The sequence below is a fragment of the Ursus arctos genome, unplaced genomic scaffold (genome assembly GCF_023065955.2).
Source record: "Ursus arctos isolate Adak ecotype North America unplaced genomic scaffold, UrsArc2.0 scaffold_9, whole genome shotgun sequence".
Lineage (NCBI taxonomy): Eukaryota > Metazoa > Chordata > Mammalia > Carnivora > Ursidae > Ursus > Ursus arctos.
Genome location: NW_026623111.1, coordinates 31,011,102 through 31,028,834, shown reverse-complemented (window position 1 = coordinate 31,028,834; position 17,733 = coordinate 31,011,102). Strand labels below are relative to the sequence as shown.

The 17,733-nt window shown below is 38.0% G+C and overlaps 1 protein-coding gene across 4 annotated transcripts in view; it reads right to left on the bottom strand.

Annotated features, from left to right (window-relative positions):
• KLHL5 (kelch like family member 5) overlaps positions 1-17,733 on the bottom strand; it is a 77,243-nt gene that overhangs the window by 22,802 nt on the left and 36,708 nt on the right. For all 4 annotated transcript variants that reach the window (XM_026508746.4, XM_026508742.4, XM_057309674.1 and 1 more), the window contains 2 exons: positions 13,383-13,595; positions 8,163-8,349 (listed from right to left, as the gene is read on the bottom strand). In XM_026508746.4, the coding sequence (XP_026364531.1) occupies positions 8,163-8,349; positions 13,383-13,595 (400 nt within the window). The remainder of the gene's footprint in view (positions 1-8,162; positions 8,350-13,382; positions 13,596-17,733) is intronic.

The window sequence follows — 17,733 nt, the reverse complement described above, 5'->3', positions numbered from 1 at the left end:
TAAGAGAAAGTGTAAGAACTACACGATCATTTCTTTTCTTTCTTTCTTTCTTTCTTTCTTTTTTTCTTTTTTTTTTTAGAGAGAGAGAGAGCTGGTGCGTGAGTGAGTAGGGGGTGGGGAAGAGAGAGGGAGAGTGAGAATCTCAAGCAGGCTCCATGTCCAGGGTGAAGCATGATGTAGGCCTCAATCTCACAACCCTGAACCAAAATCAAGTGTCAGACACTTAACTGACTGAGCCATACAGGTGCCCCATGATCATTTCAATAGACGTATAAAAAGCATTTGACAAAGTACAGCATTCATTCATGACAAAGACCCTCAACAAAGTAGGTTTAGAGGGAACATATCTCAACACAATAAAGGCCATAGCTAACATTATGCTCAATGGGGAAAAACTGAGAGCCTTTGCCCTAAGGTCAGAAATAAGACGAGGATGTCTAGTCTCACCAATTTTATTCAACATAAAAGTGGAAGTCCTAGCCACAGCAATCAGACAACAGAAAGAAATAAAAGGCATCCAAATTGGCAAAGAAGAAGCAAAAGTTCACTATTTGCAGATGACATGATACTATATATAGAAAACCCGAAAGACTGCACCAAAAAACTGTTAGAAGTGATAAATGTATTCAGTAACAGGATATAAAATCAATCTACAGAAATCTATTGCATTTCTACACACCAATAATGGAGAAAGAGAAATTAAGAAAACAATCCTATTTACAATTACACCAAAATTATTAAGATACCTAGGAATAATTCTAACCAAAGAGGTGAAAGACCCGTACTTTGAAAACTATAAAACACTGATGAAAGAAACTGAAGATGACACAAAGAAATGGAAAGACATTCCATGCTTACGGATTAGAAGACCAAATATTACAAAACGTCCACAAAGCAAGCTACACATTTATTTATCTATCTGTCTGTCTGTCTGTCTGTTTTTTTTTTAAGTAGGCTTCACACCCAGCATGGAGCCCAACACAGGGCTTGAACTCATGACCCTGAGATCAAGACATGAGCTTACAGCAAGAGTCGGACACTTAACTGACTGAGGCAGTGAGGTGCCCCTACCTATTTAGCTATTTTTAAGTAAGCTCTATGCCCAGTGTAGGGCTTGAACTTACAACCCCAAGATCAAGAGTCACATGCTCTACTGTCTGAGCCAGCCAGGCACCTCAATCTATTCATTTAATAGCCAGGCACCGGCAATCTATACATTTAATGCAATGCAATTCCTCTCAAAATACCAACAGCATTTTTCACACAACTAGAACAAACAATCCCAAAATTTGTATGGAACCACAGAAGACCCCAAATAGCCAAAGCAACCCTGAAAAAGCAAAGCAAAGCTGGAGGCATCACAATTCCAGACTTCAAGTTATATTACAAAGCTGTAGTGATCAAAACAGTATGGTACTGGTACAAAAAAATACACATAGGTCAGTAAAACAAAATAGAAAATCCAGAAATAACCCCACAATTACATGGTCAATTAATCTTTGACAAAGCAGGCAAGAATATCCAATGGGAAATAGGCAGTCTCTTCAACAAATGGTGATGGGAAAACTGGACAGCAACATGCAAAAAAATGAAACTGGACCACTTTCTTACACCATATGGAAAAATAAATTCAAAGTGGTTGAAAAACCTAAATGTGAGACCTGAAACCATAAAAATCCTAGAAGAGAGCACAGGTGGTAATTTCTCTGACATTGGCCATAGCAACGTTTTTCTAGATAGGTTCCCTAAGGCAAGGGAAACAAAAGCAAAAATAAACTGTTAGGACTACATTAAAATAAAAAGCTTCTGCACAGCAAAGGAAACAATTAACAAAACTAAAAGGCAACCTACGGAGTGGGAGAAGATATTTGTAAATGACATATCTGATAAAGGGTGACTATCCAAAATATATAAAGAACTTACATAACTCAACACCCCAAAACCAAATAATCCAATTAAAAAATGGACAGAAAACATGAACAGACATTTTTCCAAAAAAGGCAGCCAGATGGCCAACAGACACATGAAAAGATGCTCATCATCACTGACCATCAGGGAAATGCAAATCAAAACAACGAGATACCATCTCACACCTGTCAGAATGACTAAAATCAACAACAGAAGAAACAACAGGTGTTGGTGAGGATATGGAGAAAGGAGAATCCTCTTGCACTCTTGGTGGGAATGCAAACTGGTGCAGCCATTCTGGAAAACAGTATGAAGGTTCTTCAAAAGGTTAAAAATAGAACTACCTTAAGATCCAACAATTGCAGTATTGGGTATTTACCCAAAGAATACAAAAGCACTAATTCAGGGGCACCTGGGTGGCTCAGTTAGTTAAGCCACTGATTCTTGATCTCAGCTCAGGTCTTGATCTCTAGGTCATGACTTCAATCTCCATGTTGGGCTCCATGCTGGTGTGGAGTCTACTTTAAAAAAAAAGCACTAAGTCAAAGGGATACATGCACACCTATGTTTACAGCAGCATTATTTATGATAGCCAAGATATAGAAGCAACCTGAATGTACCTGGATTGATGAATGGATAAAGAAGCTATGATATATATATATATAATGAAATATTACTCAGCTGTAAAAAAGAATGAAATCTTGCCATTGCAATAACAAGGATAGTGCTAGAGTGAAATAAGTCAGTCAGAGAAAGACAAATACCATATGATTTCATTCATACGTGGAATTTAATAAAAACAAAACAAATGAACATAATGAGGGAAAAGAAAAGAGAGTAAAACCAAGAAACAGACTCTTAACTATAGATAACAAAACTGATGGTTACCAGAGGGGAGGTAGGTGAGGGATGGGTGAAATAAGTGATGGGGATTAAGGAGTGCACTTGTCATAATGAGCACCAGGTGATTAAAATAAAAACTTAGGTCATGATCCTGGGGTCCCGGGATTCAGCCCTGTAGGGGTCCTGGGATCAGCACGCATCTGGGGGAAGGGGGGATCTCTGGTTTTGCTTTATTTCATTTTATTTTATTTTATTTTATTTTTTAAAGATTTTATTTATTTAATTGACAGAAAGACAGCCAGCAAGACAGGGAACACAAGCAGGGGGAGTGGGAGAGGAAGAAGCAGGCTCCCAGCGGAGGAGCCTGATACAGGGCTCAATCCCAGAATGCTGGGATCACGCCCTGAGCCGAAGGCAGACGCTTAACGACTGAGCCACCCAGGCGCCCCTCTGGTTTTGCTTTTAAAACTGGATAAACTTGAGTTTGCTCACATGCTAATGGGAAGGATCTAGTTCCTCAGGAGGCAGGAAAGGGCAATGTCAGAACACAGGTGTGGGCTGGCTTTCCTAGGAGGAGGGAGGGGATACACATTCTATTGAAAGCTGGAAGGACAAGAGCATGAGTGCAGATCATGAACTATGGAAACTATGAGTGTGGGAAAACTGGGAGTAACCATCTGGTCCTGTCGACCTTTTTTTAAGAATTAGAAGATTCCAGGGGCGCCTGGGTGGCTCAATTGGTTAAGTGCCCGACTCTTGGTTTCAGGTCAGGTCATGATCTCAGGGCTGTGCGATTGAGCCCTGCATCGGACTCTGCACTCAGATTCTCTTTCTGGCTGCCTCCCCCTCACTCTCTCTCTCTCTCAAATAAAGAAAGAAAATCTTAAAAAAAAAAAAAAAGAATTAAAAGATTCCAGGAACTCTTTCGTTTCCTTTATGAAGTGAAAAAAAAAAAAATTAAAGCCCCACCCCTCTAAAACAACCCAACCTCCATTTATGAAGCGTTCAATTAGAATCTATTTTACTTCTCTCTAAGCGTCTAGCACAGCATGCAATCAGAGCTATCTTCATAGAATTAAAATCAGGACAAATATTTATTCTAAACTATTTGTTATAATTAGTTCATCAGAGCACTAATACTAATGATACTCTCCTAAAGTGTAGAAAGTTTTGTTTTTTATATATATATATATATATATATTTTCCTCATATGTTACAGTTGTTGTTGTTTTTTTTTAATTTACCCTACAAAATTCTTAAGTTATTTGGGATAGATTCCAAGTCTTTTTCCACCTCTGTATTTTCTTTTTTTAAGATCTTACATTTCAGTAATCTCTACGCCCAATGTGGGGCTTGAACTCACAACCCCAAGATCAAGAGCCGCACACTCCACCGACCAAACCAGCCAGGCACCCCACCATCTCTGTATTTTTCACAGCAACAGAGTTCCTTATATGTAGCAGCTGTTCAAAATATGTTTTGAGCTTGAATAATCTTTCTTTATAATCTTTAGGTATAATGAGATTTTATTCATACGCTCAGATTATTTTATGTAATAGTATACTTTATTCATGACTCTAAATTTGATCCTTAAAAACGTCTTCATTCTGTCAAATAAAAAGGCAATGCTAATCATTTTTCCTCACTAATGAGTTTAAGGAATATATTTTTCATTCTAAATTATTTTACTTCCAGTTCATTAAGCAGTATCATAGTTCTATGAATTGGTGACTAAAATTTCCTTTGCTAACACCAAACATAACTCTTTTTTTTTTAACACTCACTTTTCAAATTTTATTCATAACCATTGAATATGTGCATGAGAATGCAAATACATTATCACTAGGAAGATAATCTAAATAGCTAAGCAACAGACACGGTATAAACAACTGCAACACAATGATATTACTGAACAAGTCAAAGCATAAGCTTTTATGACATTTTTGCAAAAAAATGGATATTTTTATGGGGTACTTTGTATAATATTTAATTTTTTAAAAAGATTTATTTATTTATTTTGGGGGGGAGAGGGAGAGAGAGAATCCCAAGCCAACTCCCAGTTGAGACACTTAACCAGCTGAGTCACCCAGGCACCCCTATAATATTTAACTTTAAAGGAGGTAATACTGTTATCAAGGCTGTTGAACAGTGTCCCCCCAATCCATGTTTACCCAGAACCTCAGAAGATAAACTATTTTGAAAATGGGGTTTTTGTAGATGTAACTAGTTAAGATGGAAACATGTTATTGAAAAGTATGTTTGTGTGAGCAAACATAATTCTTCAAAAAACCCCAAATATCCCCAAATAACAAATTCCTAATAATTACAAAATTCTATATAAAACCTTAGAACTTCCCTGACTTATACTAAATAAAAGATTAACCTTTTAAAAAGTAAGCAGAAATATATTCTAACTTTTTCTTACTGGCTATTTAGGAACATTTCCAGCTTATTTGTTGGGCCCTATACTAAGATATATGAAGGGGGCCAAGAACCCAATGATCAGACTGCCATCCACTTAATGCAAATTGCTCTTCATTATAAAGACTTTGGGTACAAAAGAAACTAAGGCGGGGGAAGATAGCTTGAATCAGATGGAAGGTGAGCGCAACTGGCATCTAGGAAAGACTTAGAAATAAAGTTGGTCAAGTAATAATGGCCAGATTACAGAAAGTCTTGGAAGCTAGAAAGAGGAATTGACATCTTATGTGGTAAGGAATGAAGACCACTGCAGTTTTTGAGCAGAGCAGTGCATGCTAACAGAAGAGGTAATGAAGCAGAGAGTGTAGTCTCCAGAGTCAATGCCTGCTTTGAATCCTGATTCCATCACTAATTAGCTGTGTACTCCTGGGAAAGACAGTTAACTCTTCTAAGTACAGGCATCCTAGGGCAATAACAACATTAGCTCTTAGAGTTATTATGAACATGAGATTAAAAACGATAGGTGAAGCACTTAACGTAATGCCTGGCCCATAGTAACAACACAAGGAATGCTATTCGTAGGAAGTGAACATGATCAAAAGACGTAGGCTCACAGGAGGCTACCCAGGAACTGGAAAGTAGCAACGGAAATTTAGAAGAACAAGACTCACTTGAAGGAAGATTGGTGATTGTTAGAAGATAAGATTGGAAGGGAAGGGAAGGGAAGGGAAGGGAAGGGAAGGGAAGGGAAGGGAAGGGAAGGGAAGGGAAGGGAGGAAATATATTATTTACTTTGGGTACCCCTTCTCACGCACGGGGAATTTTCCACTGTACAAAAGAGCTTTTTTGAGAGGCAGGAACCCCATCTCCCATAAAGCTGAAAAGACAGATGTTCATCCTCACTGTCCTTGGAAGTTTAGGGCCCAGGATTGCCCTAAAGCTAGTAAAATAGATACTTGAACCTAGGATTTAAAATCCAAGGCAGCATTATAAAGAAGGTGCAGTGGAGATAGTTCCTGCCTATTTCCCACGGCCTTCCTTATCTGCTTAAATGAGCCAGGGTTGGCCTCCGTTGATGCCACTGAAAAACGCTGAATTTCAGTTCCAAGTCCTCAAGTCTGGGAGACATGGTCAGAGAAGACCTGAACACAGAGTTTGAGACGAAAGCTGAACAGCAAACAGATCTTTCACACAAGTTGAAAATATGAGAATAAAAGCAACACAAGAGTACAAGCAATACAGAAATAACAATTAAAGCCCTGAAAAAGAGAGGGAAAGATGGAGAGGAAGAAGTGTTAGTAAGGCTACAAAGCCGAGCACCTGTTCCAGGCATATAGTAAATACTTAATAAGTATTTGCGGATTGACTACCTGGACTGTGGAGCTCTCCAGGAATTTCAAATATTTGTACTATAACTATCAGCTATTTAACTTTACATACTTCTGTACCATTCAGTGATCAAGCCTATATTTAGAACTTAAGTATCTATGAATACATAGTACCATATCATGTTATATGAGATAATATCTACATCTATACTTTGTTACCATGAAGCTAAACGTTAAATTACAATAAAACTCTTTTGATTAGTGCTCCTATTTTTATATTCTTCAAGGATATCACATGGAAAAGAAATCTTTAGATGTGAATAATGCATCGAGGGCTTCAGTCCTACAAATAATTCGAGAAATGGCAAACGACAACTTTCATTCATATGGCAAATATTTATTGATGCTGTCTATGTGCAAGGCACTCTTCTAGGCTCTGTGGGGATCTATTGTTGAAAAAAACAAGTTTCCTGCTTTCCAGAGCTTACTTGGGGGAAGGGAAGAAGTAGATAGATCCGGTGCTATGAAGAAACATAAGCAGAGGAACGAGATAGAAGGAGGTACGCACAAGATTAGAGAGTGATGGACAGGGGATGACTGGCCATGGAAGTCTTTTTTGGTTAAACTGATGTTTGGAGAGCTGACTGAATAATTTCTGCTAAGCATTCAAACATCAGGGCACAGAGCATTTCAGTGAGAGGGAACGGCTAATGTAATATCCCCGATGTGGGAGAATGTCTGGCTTGTTAGATGAACAAGGAGGCCAGTGGGGCTAGAACAGAAAGAGAGAGGGGAGAAGTAGAATGAGCTGAGCTCAGAGATATAGTCTCAAGTCAGGGAGGTGCTGTTAGGGGGATTGTAGGCTAATAGTACTAGGAATTCAGTGGAAAGGGAGATGAATGTACACTGAGAGATAACACACAGAAGGCTTCTAGCACTACCTGGCACAGAGTAGGAACTATACATGGTGTTTATTCCTATTACTGTTACTATTACTAACAACTGTTGCAAGACCAGTACAAAGAATTCCCAGAGACCCTTGACCCAGATTTCCCAAATGTGGGCATTCTACATTTGCTTTCGATGTATATGGTATATATACTTTTTTCGCCCGAACTGTTTAAGTTGTAGAAATGATGCTCTTGTACTCTTAATACTTCAATGTATCTTTCTCAAAACAAGAAACCCTGTTACGAAACCACAATACAATCATCAAAATCTGGAAGTTAACATTTATACAATGCTGTTATCTAATCTACAGACTTTATTTTGGATCTTATCATTTGTTCCAATTACGTTCCTTATAGCAGAAGAAATTCAAGATGATGCATGCCCTGTCTTTATTTGTATCAGTGTGGACTCAGGCATACTTATTGATTTAATAAATGATCATCTTTTATCATCATTATCTATTTTGGTGTTGAAATTATCCCAGATTTGGACAGTGGTGGCCCCTACAAACTGCCTTTTCTGGCCCTTGAACTATCTCCATTATTTGTTGAACACTTCCTTACTTTCTGGCTCTATAAGATGTTTTGGGTCTACCTTGTATTTTTCCAGTCTTGGAACCAGCCATTTCTCTAAAGAGCTTTCTGGCCATATGCGTTACTAATTAAAATTCCTCCCCCTCCACGTTCTGCCAAATAAAAGATTATTTAATACCTTTTGTTGAATCCATTCCTCCAACTGCAAATAATGTTCCAACCGTTGACTTTCTAGGTTTTGTCCGAGGGCTTTGTAACATGGGTCGTCTCTCCGGTAATAAATGGTACTTCATCGCTTCCATAATAAGTTTCTGACATTCTATATCATCCCGAAAAAGTGCATTATTTTCCATGTCTGCCAGGAACTAGAAAAGAATAGTGAGTATATATGCTGAATGAGCAAGAAAATAGTAATTAAAAGAATATATAGTTCACAAATGGAAAGGATCTCATTTAGAAAAAAAATCCAAGCCTGGACACATATTTTTACTAAAATATGCAATATTTACAAGATTTACATTCTAAATTTCATTGAGAAATATAAGCTGAAGAGGATCAGTGGTATGCTCTAATACCTGCATACTGCTTATCTTTGGGGAGTGGAGAAACTGGTGCTTCTTAAATCATCTTTTTTACTGCTTTTCTATACTGTCTAGATTTTCTAAAATAAGTCATTTTACTTTTTAAATTAGAAACGATTTTAACTGAAGAAGAGTAATCATAAATAGAAGTCGACTAATTTAGACTGCATTTACCTGACCTCTCTAAACAGAGCTCAAGGAACAACAGCAGGGGGACCTGGGCAACTCAGTGGTTAAGCATGTGACTCTTTATTTTGGCTCAGGTCATGATCTCAGAGTCACGAGATCGAGCCCTGAGATGGGTTCCATGCTAGGCAGTGAGTCTGCTTGAGATCCTCTCTCTCCGTCTCCTCCTGCCCCTCCCCACCTCTACAAAAAAAAAAAAAAAAGAACAACAGCAAAAACAACTTACCAGTTTCTTAAGAGGCAAAGAACTCTAAATGGTGATTATCCTAAAAGAATTTAAATCCGTCATGCTTCATTGAATCCCATTTTTAAAATTTATATAATTTAATGCAAATGCATAGATATGGTTTCATCCTGCCTTTTAAAAAATGATTTTCTTGTCTTATCAGATAAAGGGCTAGTATCCAAAATCTATAAAGAACTTATCAAACTCCACACCCAAAGAACAAATAATCCAATCAAGAAATGGGCAGAAGACATGAACAGACATTTCTCCAAAGAAGACACACAAATGGCCCAGAGACATATGAAAAAATGCTCCACATCACTTGGTATCAGGGAAATACAAATCAAAATCGCGATGAGATACCACCTCCCACTGGTCAGAATGGCTAAAGTTAACAACTCAGAAAATGACAGATGTTGGCGAGGATGCGAAGGAAGGGGAACCCTCATACACTCTTGGTGGGAATGTAAGCTGGTGCAGCCACTCTGGAAAACAGTATGGGGGTTCCTCAGAGAGTTGAAAATAGAGCTACCCTATGACCCAGCAATTGCACTACCAGGTATCTACCACAAAGATACAAACGTAGTGATCCGAAGGGGCACCTGCATCCCAATGTTCATAGCAGCAATGTCCACAATAGCCAAACTGTGGAAAGAGCCCAGATGTCCAAAAAGTTTGTGGCATTTCGAAACTGAGAACAGCATGCTAACAGCAAAAAAGCCAAATTAAGACATAAGTCTCAGGACCTAGGCCGGAGTATAAACTATGGTATTAATTACTCCATATCTTTTCTATGCACACAAAATATAGTTATACTTGCTACAGAAACCATTACCAAATGTGCACTGAGTTGGCTCATCTAGATTGATCTTAATGTTTATATTACTTCCGTTATATATAATTACTTTAGTCCTTTCTAAATAAAAATAAATGTGAAAAATTATAGAAAGTCAAGTCTTGGGAGATTTAATGGGTACTACAATTTGAAGTAAAATATATTCTTTTTTAAAAAAGATTTTATTTATTTATTTGAGAGAGAGAGATTGAGAACGAGTGGGAAGAGAAGCAGAGGGAGAAGCAGACTCCCTGTTGAGCAGGGAGCACGATGCAGGACTTGATCCCAGGACCCTGGGATCATGACCTGAGCCGAAGGCAGACGCTTAACTGACTGAGCCACCCAGGCGCCCTGAAGTAAAAGATATTCTTAAATACACTAATAGTCTCTATACTTTATGAATAAATGAGATTAATCATATTTAAGTAGAGAGATGAGAGTAATAGAAGGGAATATAAAGCACATTAATCCACATATCAGATTAATCAAATGGAAAGTACCAAAAATCATTTGGAAAACGATTCAGAAGGTACTGAAAGAGAACTAAAAACTATACTTCTTCTATACTCTGCCTTTAGGCGAACACTATGCCATCTCTGCCATTAGATAATGACAAATTACTTAAATGAAGGCATTTAGAAAAATGAAGAAACATTTTCAATGTGTACCTTTTTATCTTCACTCACATACTTGATCTCCATATGACCGTTTCTCTAAAACTGCCCCCTCCAATACTAACTAACGTAAAAAACAGAATGTGAATGATTTCTGAATTCTATAGGCTTGAAAAATGTTTTGGTATCAAAAACATGTAATTAAAAGAATGGTAAAGGTAAATACTGGCTCATTTTATATCTTTGACTTTCAGTAGAAAACAGTAATGAGAATTGAGAACAGAACAGTGAAGACCAAGATACTCTTTGCCTTAATTGACAGCACCTTCCTTAATCTCGTTGCACAAATCAGAATCATTCTGGATCCCTCTTTTTTTTGGTACCCTGCGCCTTTCAATTGGTCATTAAGTTGTATCAGTTCTACTTCCTAAGTAGCTCTTGAGTCTGGTAATTTCTCTACCTGCACTGCCAGAGAGCGCCTAATTCACTTGTCTGAATCCAAGTCTTCCTAATGGATTTCTACTTTGACCGCTCCAATCCAATCTTCACAATGCAGTTAGATCTTCCTAAATACAATAATTCTGCCATTCCCTACTTAAAACCCTTTAGTGCCTCCTCACTGCTTTGGGGCGAGGACGCAAACTCCTTGCCTCACTAGAGAGTCCTTGTCTCTCCACACTGCCCTTGTATGTCTGCACTCGAGCCACGCGAGCTCTCTTCAAATTCCAGCGCATGACACGTTTGCTCATGACTCCATAACCAGGTGCAATCTCCTGTCTCTCCTGGGCTATCATGCCCCCTCTTCTGGGCAGCTACTCAGGATGCAGACCCAGTGACACTTGAGAAAGTTCTCCCAGCTTCCCCACCATCAGCCCAGGCAGGCTACTCCAGTTCCTTTCATAATGCCATGTTCCTGTATCTGTCATTGCCTTCCTCTCCTTATACGGTAGTCACAAATCTATTTTTTAATTTATTTCTTCTTCCACTGGATATACCTCCCCTGACCGAGCAATTTTACACATAGTATGTTCAAGAGGCTGACCGGTTCAGTGAAAAAGGCAGAGAACTGAACTTGGGTTCAAGATCTCCCTCTGTCTCTTATTAGCTCTATGATGTTAGCCGAGTAGCAAAGGCAAATAAAACTACAATGTAGAAGGACAGGAATTCCTGCAATCGCTTTATGATCTTGAGCATATGGTTTTACTTTTTTGGTCTGTTACTTCGTTTGTACAACAGGTGTTAGGCTAAATGACTGCCTTTCAACTCTGAGGTCTTATGGTTATGATTATCAGCAGTACCTGGGTAACAGAAATGTTAAACGTCTCTCGGAATCATGCAAATATCGTATCATAAATATTGGAAACTGCAGGGCTGAAGTCAATCGTCAGGTTACTTAATCGCACAGATTCTTTTCAAAGTCTACTAGGATTTTTCAGATTTATTTTCTTTACCCTAGAAAAGGATACGAAAAAAACTTCTGCTAAGAACGTAAACTGTAACTCTCTTCTTTAAATCTGATTCCAAGGGAAACATTTTACAGTGTTATTTTCCTGAACTGTCATCAATTAGTACAGTGTCACCTTCGATGAACTCACATAACATTCTACCTCTGAAGAGGACGTCTTTCTTGTAAAGCATCAGCACTACTTTTCGTCTCTATAAGGTAGAGAGCGAACAGTAACTTGCTAACAACCGCTGGAAATAATACATAATCCTCAAGATAAAAACAAGTAAGAAAAAATGTATGGCACTTGAACAACAAACATCTGTCCTTGACCAGTCACAGCTCATTCTTCCTTCACTTTCAAGACCTCTTTCTCTATTCAAGCCTTCAAGCTAAGCAGCAAAGGAGGCAGAGGGAATTCCTGTACAGTAATCTCCCTTAACCATGGGGGGTATGTTCCAAGACCCTCAGTGGACGCCTGAAACTGCAAATAGTGCCGAACCCTATATATACTGTTTTTTCCTATATGTGCATACCTATGATAAAGTTTACTTTAAAAGTTAGGCACAAAAAGAGAACAGCAAATAATAACACAGGACCATCAAAGTGTAATAAAAGTTATGCGAATGTGGTCTTTCTCGTGCCTTCCTTCCTCTTGTGATGACATGAGATGATAAGACATCTATGTGATGAGACAAAGTGAGGTGAGTGGACGTCAGCCCTGTGATGTGTGACAAGAGGTCAGGAGAACCATCTGCTTCCTGACCAAGGCTGACTGCAGCTAACTGACACCAGGGAAGGCAAAACTGCGGATAAGGGGGAACTACTGTATATCCCAGTTAGAACTCTACAAAGCGGAAACTATGCATGCAAATGTGTTCAGACGGACTGCTTGAATACACTTACTAGAGAGCTCTCAATTCTAAAATAATGCTGATAATCCTACCACGATTATTTGCAGCCATCTGATCTCACAGAGCACTTTTCTCATCTTTATAATAATCCCGTGAGACAGTCAAAGAGGATGTTATCTCCATCTGACTGGGGTGTGTGACTATGCCAACAGACAGAGTGGGAACTCTTACCATGCCTCAGTTTCTATACCACCAGAATCCAGCATTTAGTGGATACTTAATAAACATGTAGCGAACAAATTAATCTAAATTTTCTGGCTCCTGGCGTCCATTGCTACTTTCATCCGCAGCTTTACTAATTCTTCAATTGCTAGGGTAGGTTTGTAAGCTGAGTCAAATAAAATTACTAACCCCTAAGCAACAATGTTATTTAATTAATGCAATTTAGGTCCAGACCTACTGGGTCAAAAACATAAGCAGAAATTTTTTTTTAGCTAACTATCTTTTCATCTACACATTTCATCGGAGTATATGTAAAATAACCTTATCAGATAGAAGGAAAAACCTATAGACATGTACAGATTAACACGATTAGCATAAAATACCCAAATGCTGTTGAAACTGGGATACGGACTTTAAAAAATCAATAACGGTTTACCTGTGGTGCAAGAAGAGGTAGCCTAATATAAGCCAAAAGTTTACTGAGATCTTTCCGTCTCTGTTCCAGATCGTGACGGACCCAAGTAAGAAGCGCATTCAGGATTGTCTCCTCGTTAGGAATGTTCATGTCATCACTCGCCAAGAGCTTTGCGATTTCACTGGCTGGTAGTAATACAAATTCCTGGTTTCTAATTACTTCCATGAAATGTTCCTAGAGGGGACAAATAGCACATCAACAATATTGTTCCTTCTGTCCATCAGGTTATTTAAGAGAAAATAAACATTTTTGAATTAGATGCCAAAGCACAGTTTAATCTTGAAACTTTCCTTACAAAATAGCATTACTGTTTACTAGGAAGGAAACACAGTACAAAATAACATTTAAACTGCAATTATGTTGTTACACTGTAAGTCTCCATATCCGTAGAATTAAAATTTGCCATTTGGTACATTTTATTTTTTTCTTTAAAAAGATTTATTTATTTGAGAGAGAGAACATGCAAGTGGGGGGCAGAGGAGGCGCAGAGGGGGAGGGAGAGACAGAAAAATCCTCAAGCAGACTCCCCGCTAAGCGCAGAGGCTAATGTGGGGCTCAATCCCAGGACCCTGAGATCATGACCTGAGCCGAAACTGAGAATGGGCTGCTTAACTGACTGAGCCACCCAGGAGCCCCTACCATTTGGTACACTTTAAAAATGGACCTGGGATTTTTAGGTTTTGCTTTGTTCAAGTTAGGGAATAGTTTCAACAAGTCTTTCAAGAGGTAGAGGGTAGAAAAAATGAATTAGACTCTGAGATGTAGGACAGTCTAACACCCACCATAGGTCACGTTTGTGGTTGCAGAAGAATTTGACTTACAGTGCAGCCAGATACCTGCGGGAGCCGTGAAGTGATTTCTCTTATCCAGAGACGGCTGCCAGGCTGGCTGGATTTCCCAAGACCGTCCTGTACCACCGAAGTCTTCTCAGACTGCTCAGGGAAGACCATGTATCCTTAGGGCTCTCCTGGCTCTCATTGGCCCCTTCAAGAGTGTTTTCATGTAATTCATAAGACCACCCAGGAGTTTAGGTCTGTTTGAAAAAGTTCTAATCCATGTATGAAGTTGTTTGGGTCTCAAAGAAAGCCAAAACAAAAGCATTGACGTAGAATGCACTGGCACTCCAGGACCTTGGACTGAAGATAATTCATTTGCAGCCACATACCAGAGTCAGTCTCCTTATAATTTGAATTGGGAGACAGAAAGGGCTTTAGCTATGAGATAATGACCTTTACTAGGATATTATGCTAAACCGTCCCAAGAGATGGGAAATTTACTATCTGGTGTGCAAGGTTACAAGTCTTAATGCCTGGATTGTTTACTTAGCTTTAATATAAATGCAAATGCTACACATATTGTCCCTTAATGTTTTTCTTATACTTCCCAGTGTGCTGTGGCTGTCTCGGTATACACGGTTTCAGTGAAATAGGCAGGGCCATTTAAATTAGAGCTAGAGGTAAAGATTACCAGCAACTATCTTCTATATTAAAATGAGAATTATATGTTCCATGTAGCCTGCAGTAACCCAAATTAGGTACCGATCTAAAATATATCTTGGGTTGACATTCCTTTCTTGGAAATTCTTAACAGGAAACCATACATGAATAATTAACTAAATTCAATTGCTCCAATTTATCACGATTTGTTAAAGATGCCCAAATGTATCTATTTTAAATGACTGATTCTCATTTTCAGAAATATATTTTAATAAAACCTCGATGTTGGCTTCAAGCAAACTGCTCTACTCAGTTGCATACTGACATTATAAAACAATCTGGTAACACATTGTAAGAGCTATAAAAATGTTGAGGCTCTCAACCCAGTTATCCTACTAGCAGTTTAATCCTTAATAAATAATTCACAAGAGGAAAAAAAAAAGCTGATGCTTCTCTAATGATGCTTCTCTGTATTATTACTTATAATAGTACAAAATGGGAATTAGCCCAAAGGTCCAGCTATAGGGGGTTGTAACTCAATAGGCTATTAAGCAGGCATTTAAAATTTCAAAAACAAAGACCACATAGATGCACAGAAATACATTTATCACATAATGTTAGGTAAGGTTGTCAAGAAATCAAACTAATACACATTTCTAATCGCTCAAAGTTGTGTATAGTGTAACCAACATTTACACCATACTGATACAACAATTGCTTTACTTTAAAATGGTATTAATGGCATTACCAATGCAATGGTATTAATTCACCAAATAGAAAAGGACTATTATACATATTATTATTATTTATTTGTTGATTTTCTATTTCAGAACCATGCCCATTCCATTCTAGTACAACTCATTTTAAGTGAAAATCGAGTCTCTCAACAACTTATGGAAAGACTAATGAACTCAAGGTTAAGCACAAAGTGCTTTTCAAAAATATTATTTGGTTTTACAGCAGGTATTTTAGCTAGAATTCAGTGTTTTTTCTAGGTTAAGAAACAAAATTCAAAAATTTAAAAGTAATTGCTTATATTTATTTCACAAATCCATAATGCCATTAAATATTTGTAATGATACACTCAGTGTTAGGCTTTTTGGTAGAGATTAAAGGACTCGTTCCAGGTCACATTCAGTGGCAGTCAGAGTGAGAACAAGTCTCCACATTCCAGGATTACAAGATCCTTTCCTACCTATGTTCATAAAGGATGAGCGAATGTTCCAAGTACGTGCACCATTTACTGATCGAGACAACTGAATTCACTATGTGGCATTATGCTTACTTCGGATTTTAAATCTATTTTGTGTTGTTGTGATGAGCACCGGGTAACATATGGAATTGTTGAATCACTATATTGTGCACCTGAAACTAATATAACACTGTATGTTAACTAACTGGAATTTAAATAAAAACTTTAAAAAATCTATTTTGTGATATAAATAGCTATCATGCTACCAAACGCTTGCTAGCATTATGCCTTTTCTCCATTTGGAATTAGTTTTCAAGCAAATGAAACTACTGAGGGATTTATTTAAATTGGAGATTGAATTTTGCTATACATTTTCATTGAGTTCCCATAGCAACAATTGAAATCAGACAATCTGCCTCTAAATGACTTATTGTCATTAGAATTAAATTTTACCTCTCTGTTGAAACTGAATAATGTCAAATAATAGCCTTGAGAGGAAAAAAAAAAAAAAAAACCCTATCCAACTAATTTGCTATGAAAATAGCTTTAAAAACATTGAGCTGAATCAATAATATTGAAATAACTCTGTATGGTTATAGAAAGTAACTACACTTATCATGGTAAGCATTGCATAATGTATAGAACTGTCAAGTCACTATGTTGTACACCTGAAACTAAAATAATACTGCACACCAACTTTAATTTTTAAAAAAGAGCCCATTTAAATTTAATTTATGTCTAAGCCATTATGTCTAAGCAGCCACTGGGCCTCTACTATAAACAATGGGAGTGACCTAAATGCATACAAATGTTTTCATGTGAATAAAACTCCTTCTTAGGAAAGAGGTATTACTTAAATGATGAACTGATTATGAAGAAAAGAAACCCAAATTTATTTATAGTCATCTTACTCCCAAAACTATTTGAACCTGAGGTTTAAGGTTAAAATGAGAAATCTGCAAGGAAAAGATAAAGACAGAGCTGTGAAAAAATCTTCCTTGGGACTTAATTTAGAAGATGCCAGGTCTGGGGCGCCTGGGTAGCGCAGTGGTTAAGCGTCTGCCTTCGGCTCAGGGTGTGATCCTAGCGTTATAGGATCGAGCCCAACACTGGGCTCCTCCACTAAGAGCCTGCTTCTTCCTCTCCCACTCCCCCTGCTTGTGTTCCCTCTCTCGCTGGCTGTCTCTGTCAAATAAATAAATAAAATCTTAAAAAAAAAAAAAAAGAAGATGACAGGTCTGTACAGTATTACCTTGTCACACAATCTCTATGACCGTTATAAACAAGAAACATTCCTGAGAAGTGATGATAGCACGGGGGGAATACGAATCATAAAGGTTGTACTTTAGAACGACTGCTTCTGTTCTCTCACATCAATCCCCGTTGTGTTGAATAGAGTAGATCTGTACAATGATGGTGACAATGATGAGGGTATCATTTATTGACTGGGTTTACGATGTGTCAGTCACTATTTTGGTGCTACACTCCGATTAACTCATTTAATCCTCACATCGAGCTTATGAAGTAGGAAGAATTATTCTTCCCAATAGTTGTCAACATCTGTTCTTATAATTGTTCCAAAATCTCTATTTCTGTAGTGAAAGACTCCTAAAGTACGTCAATCCCTTCACAGACAAACCAACTCAATGGAAGGATGGAGGAGAAGGTGTAAGTGTGCGTGAAT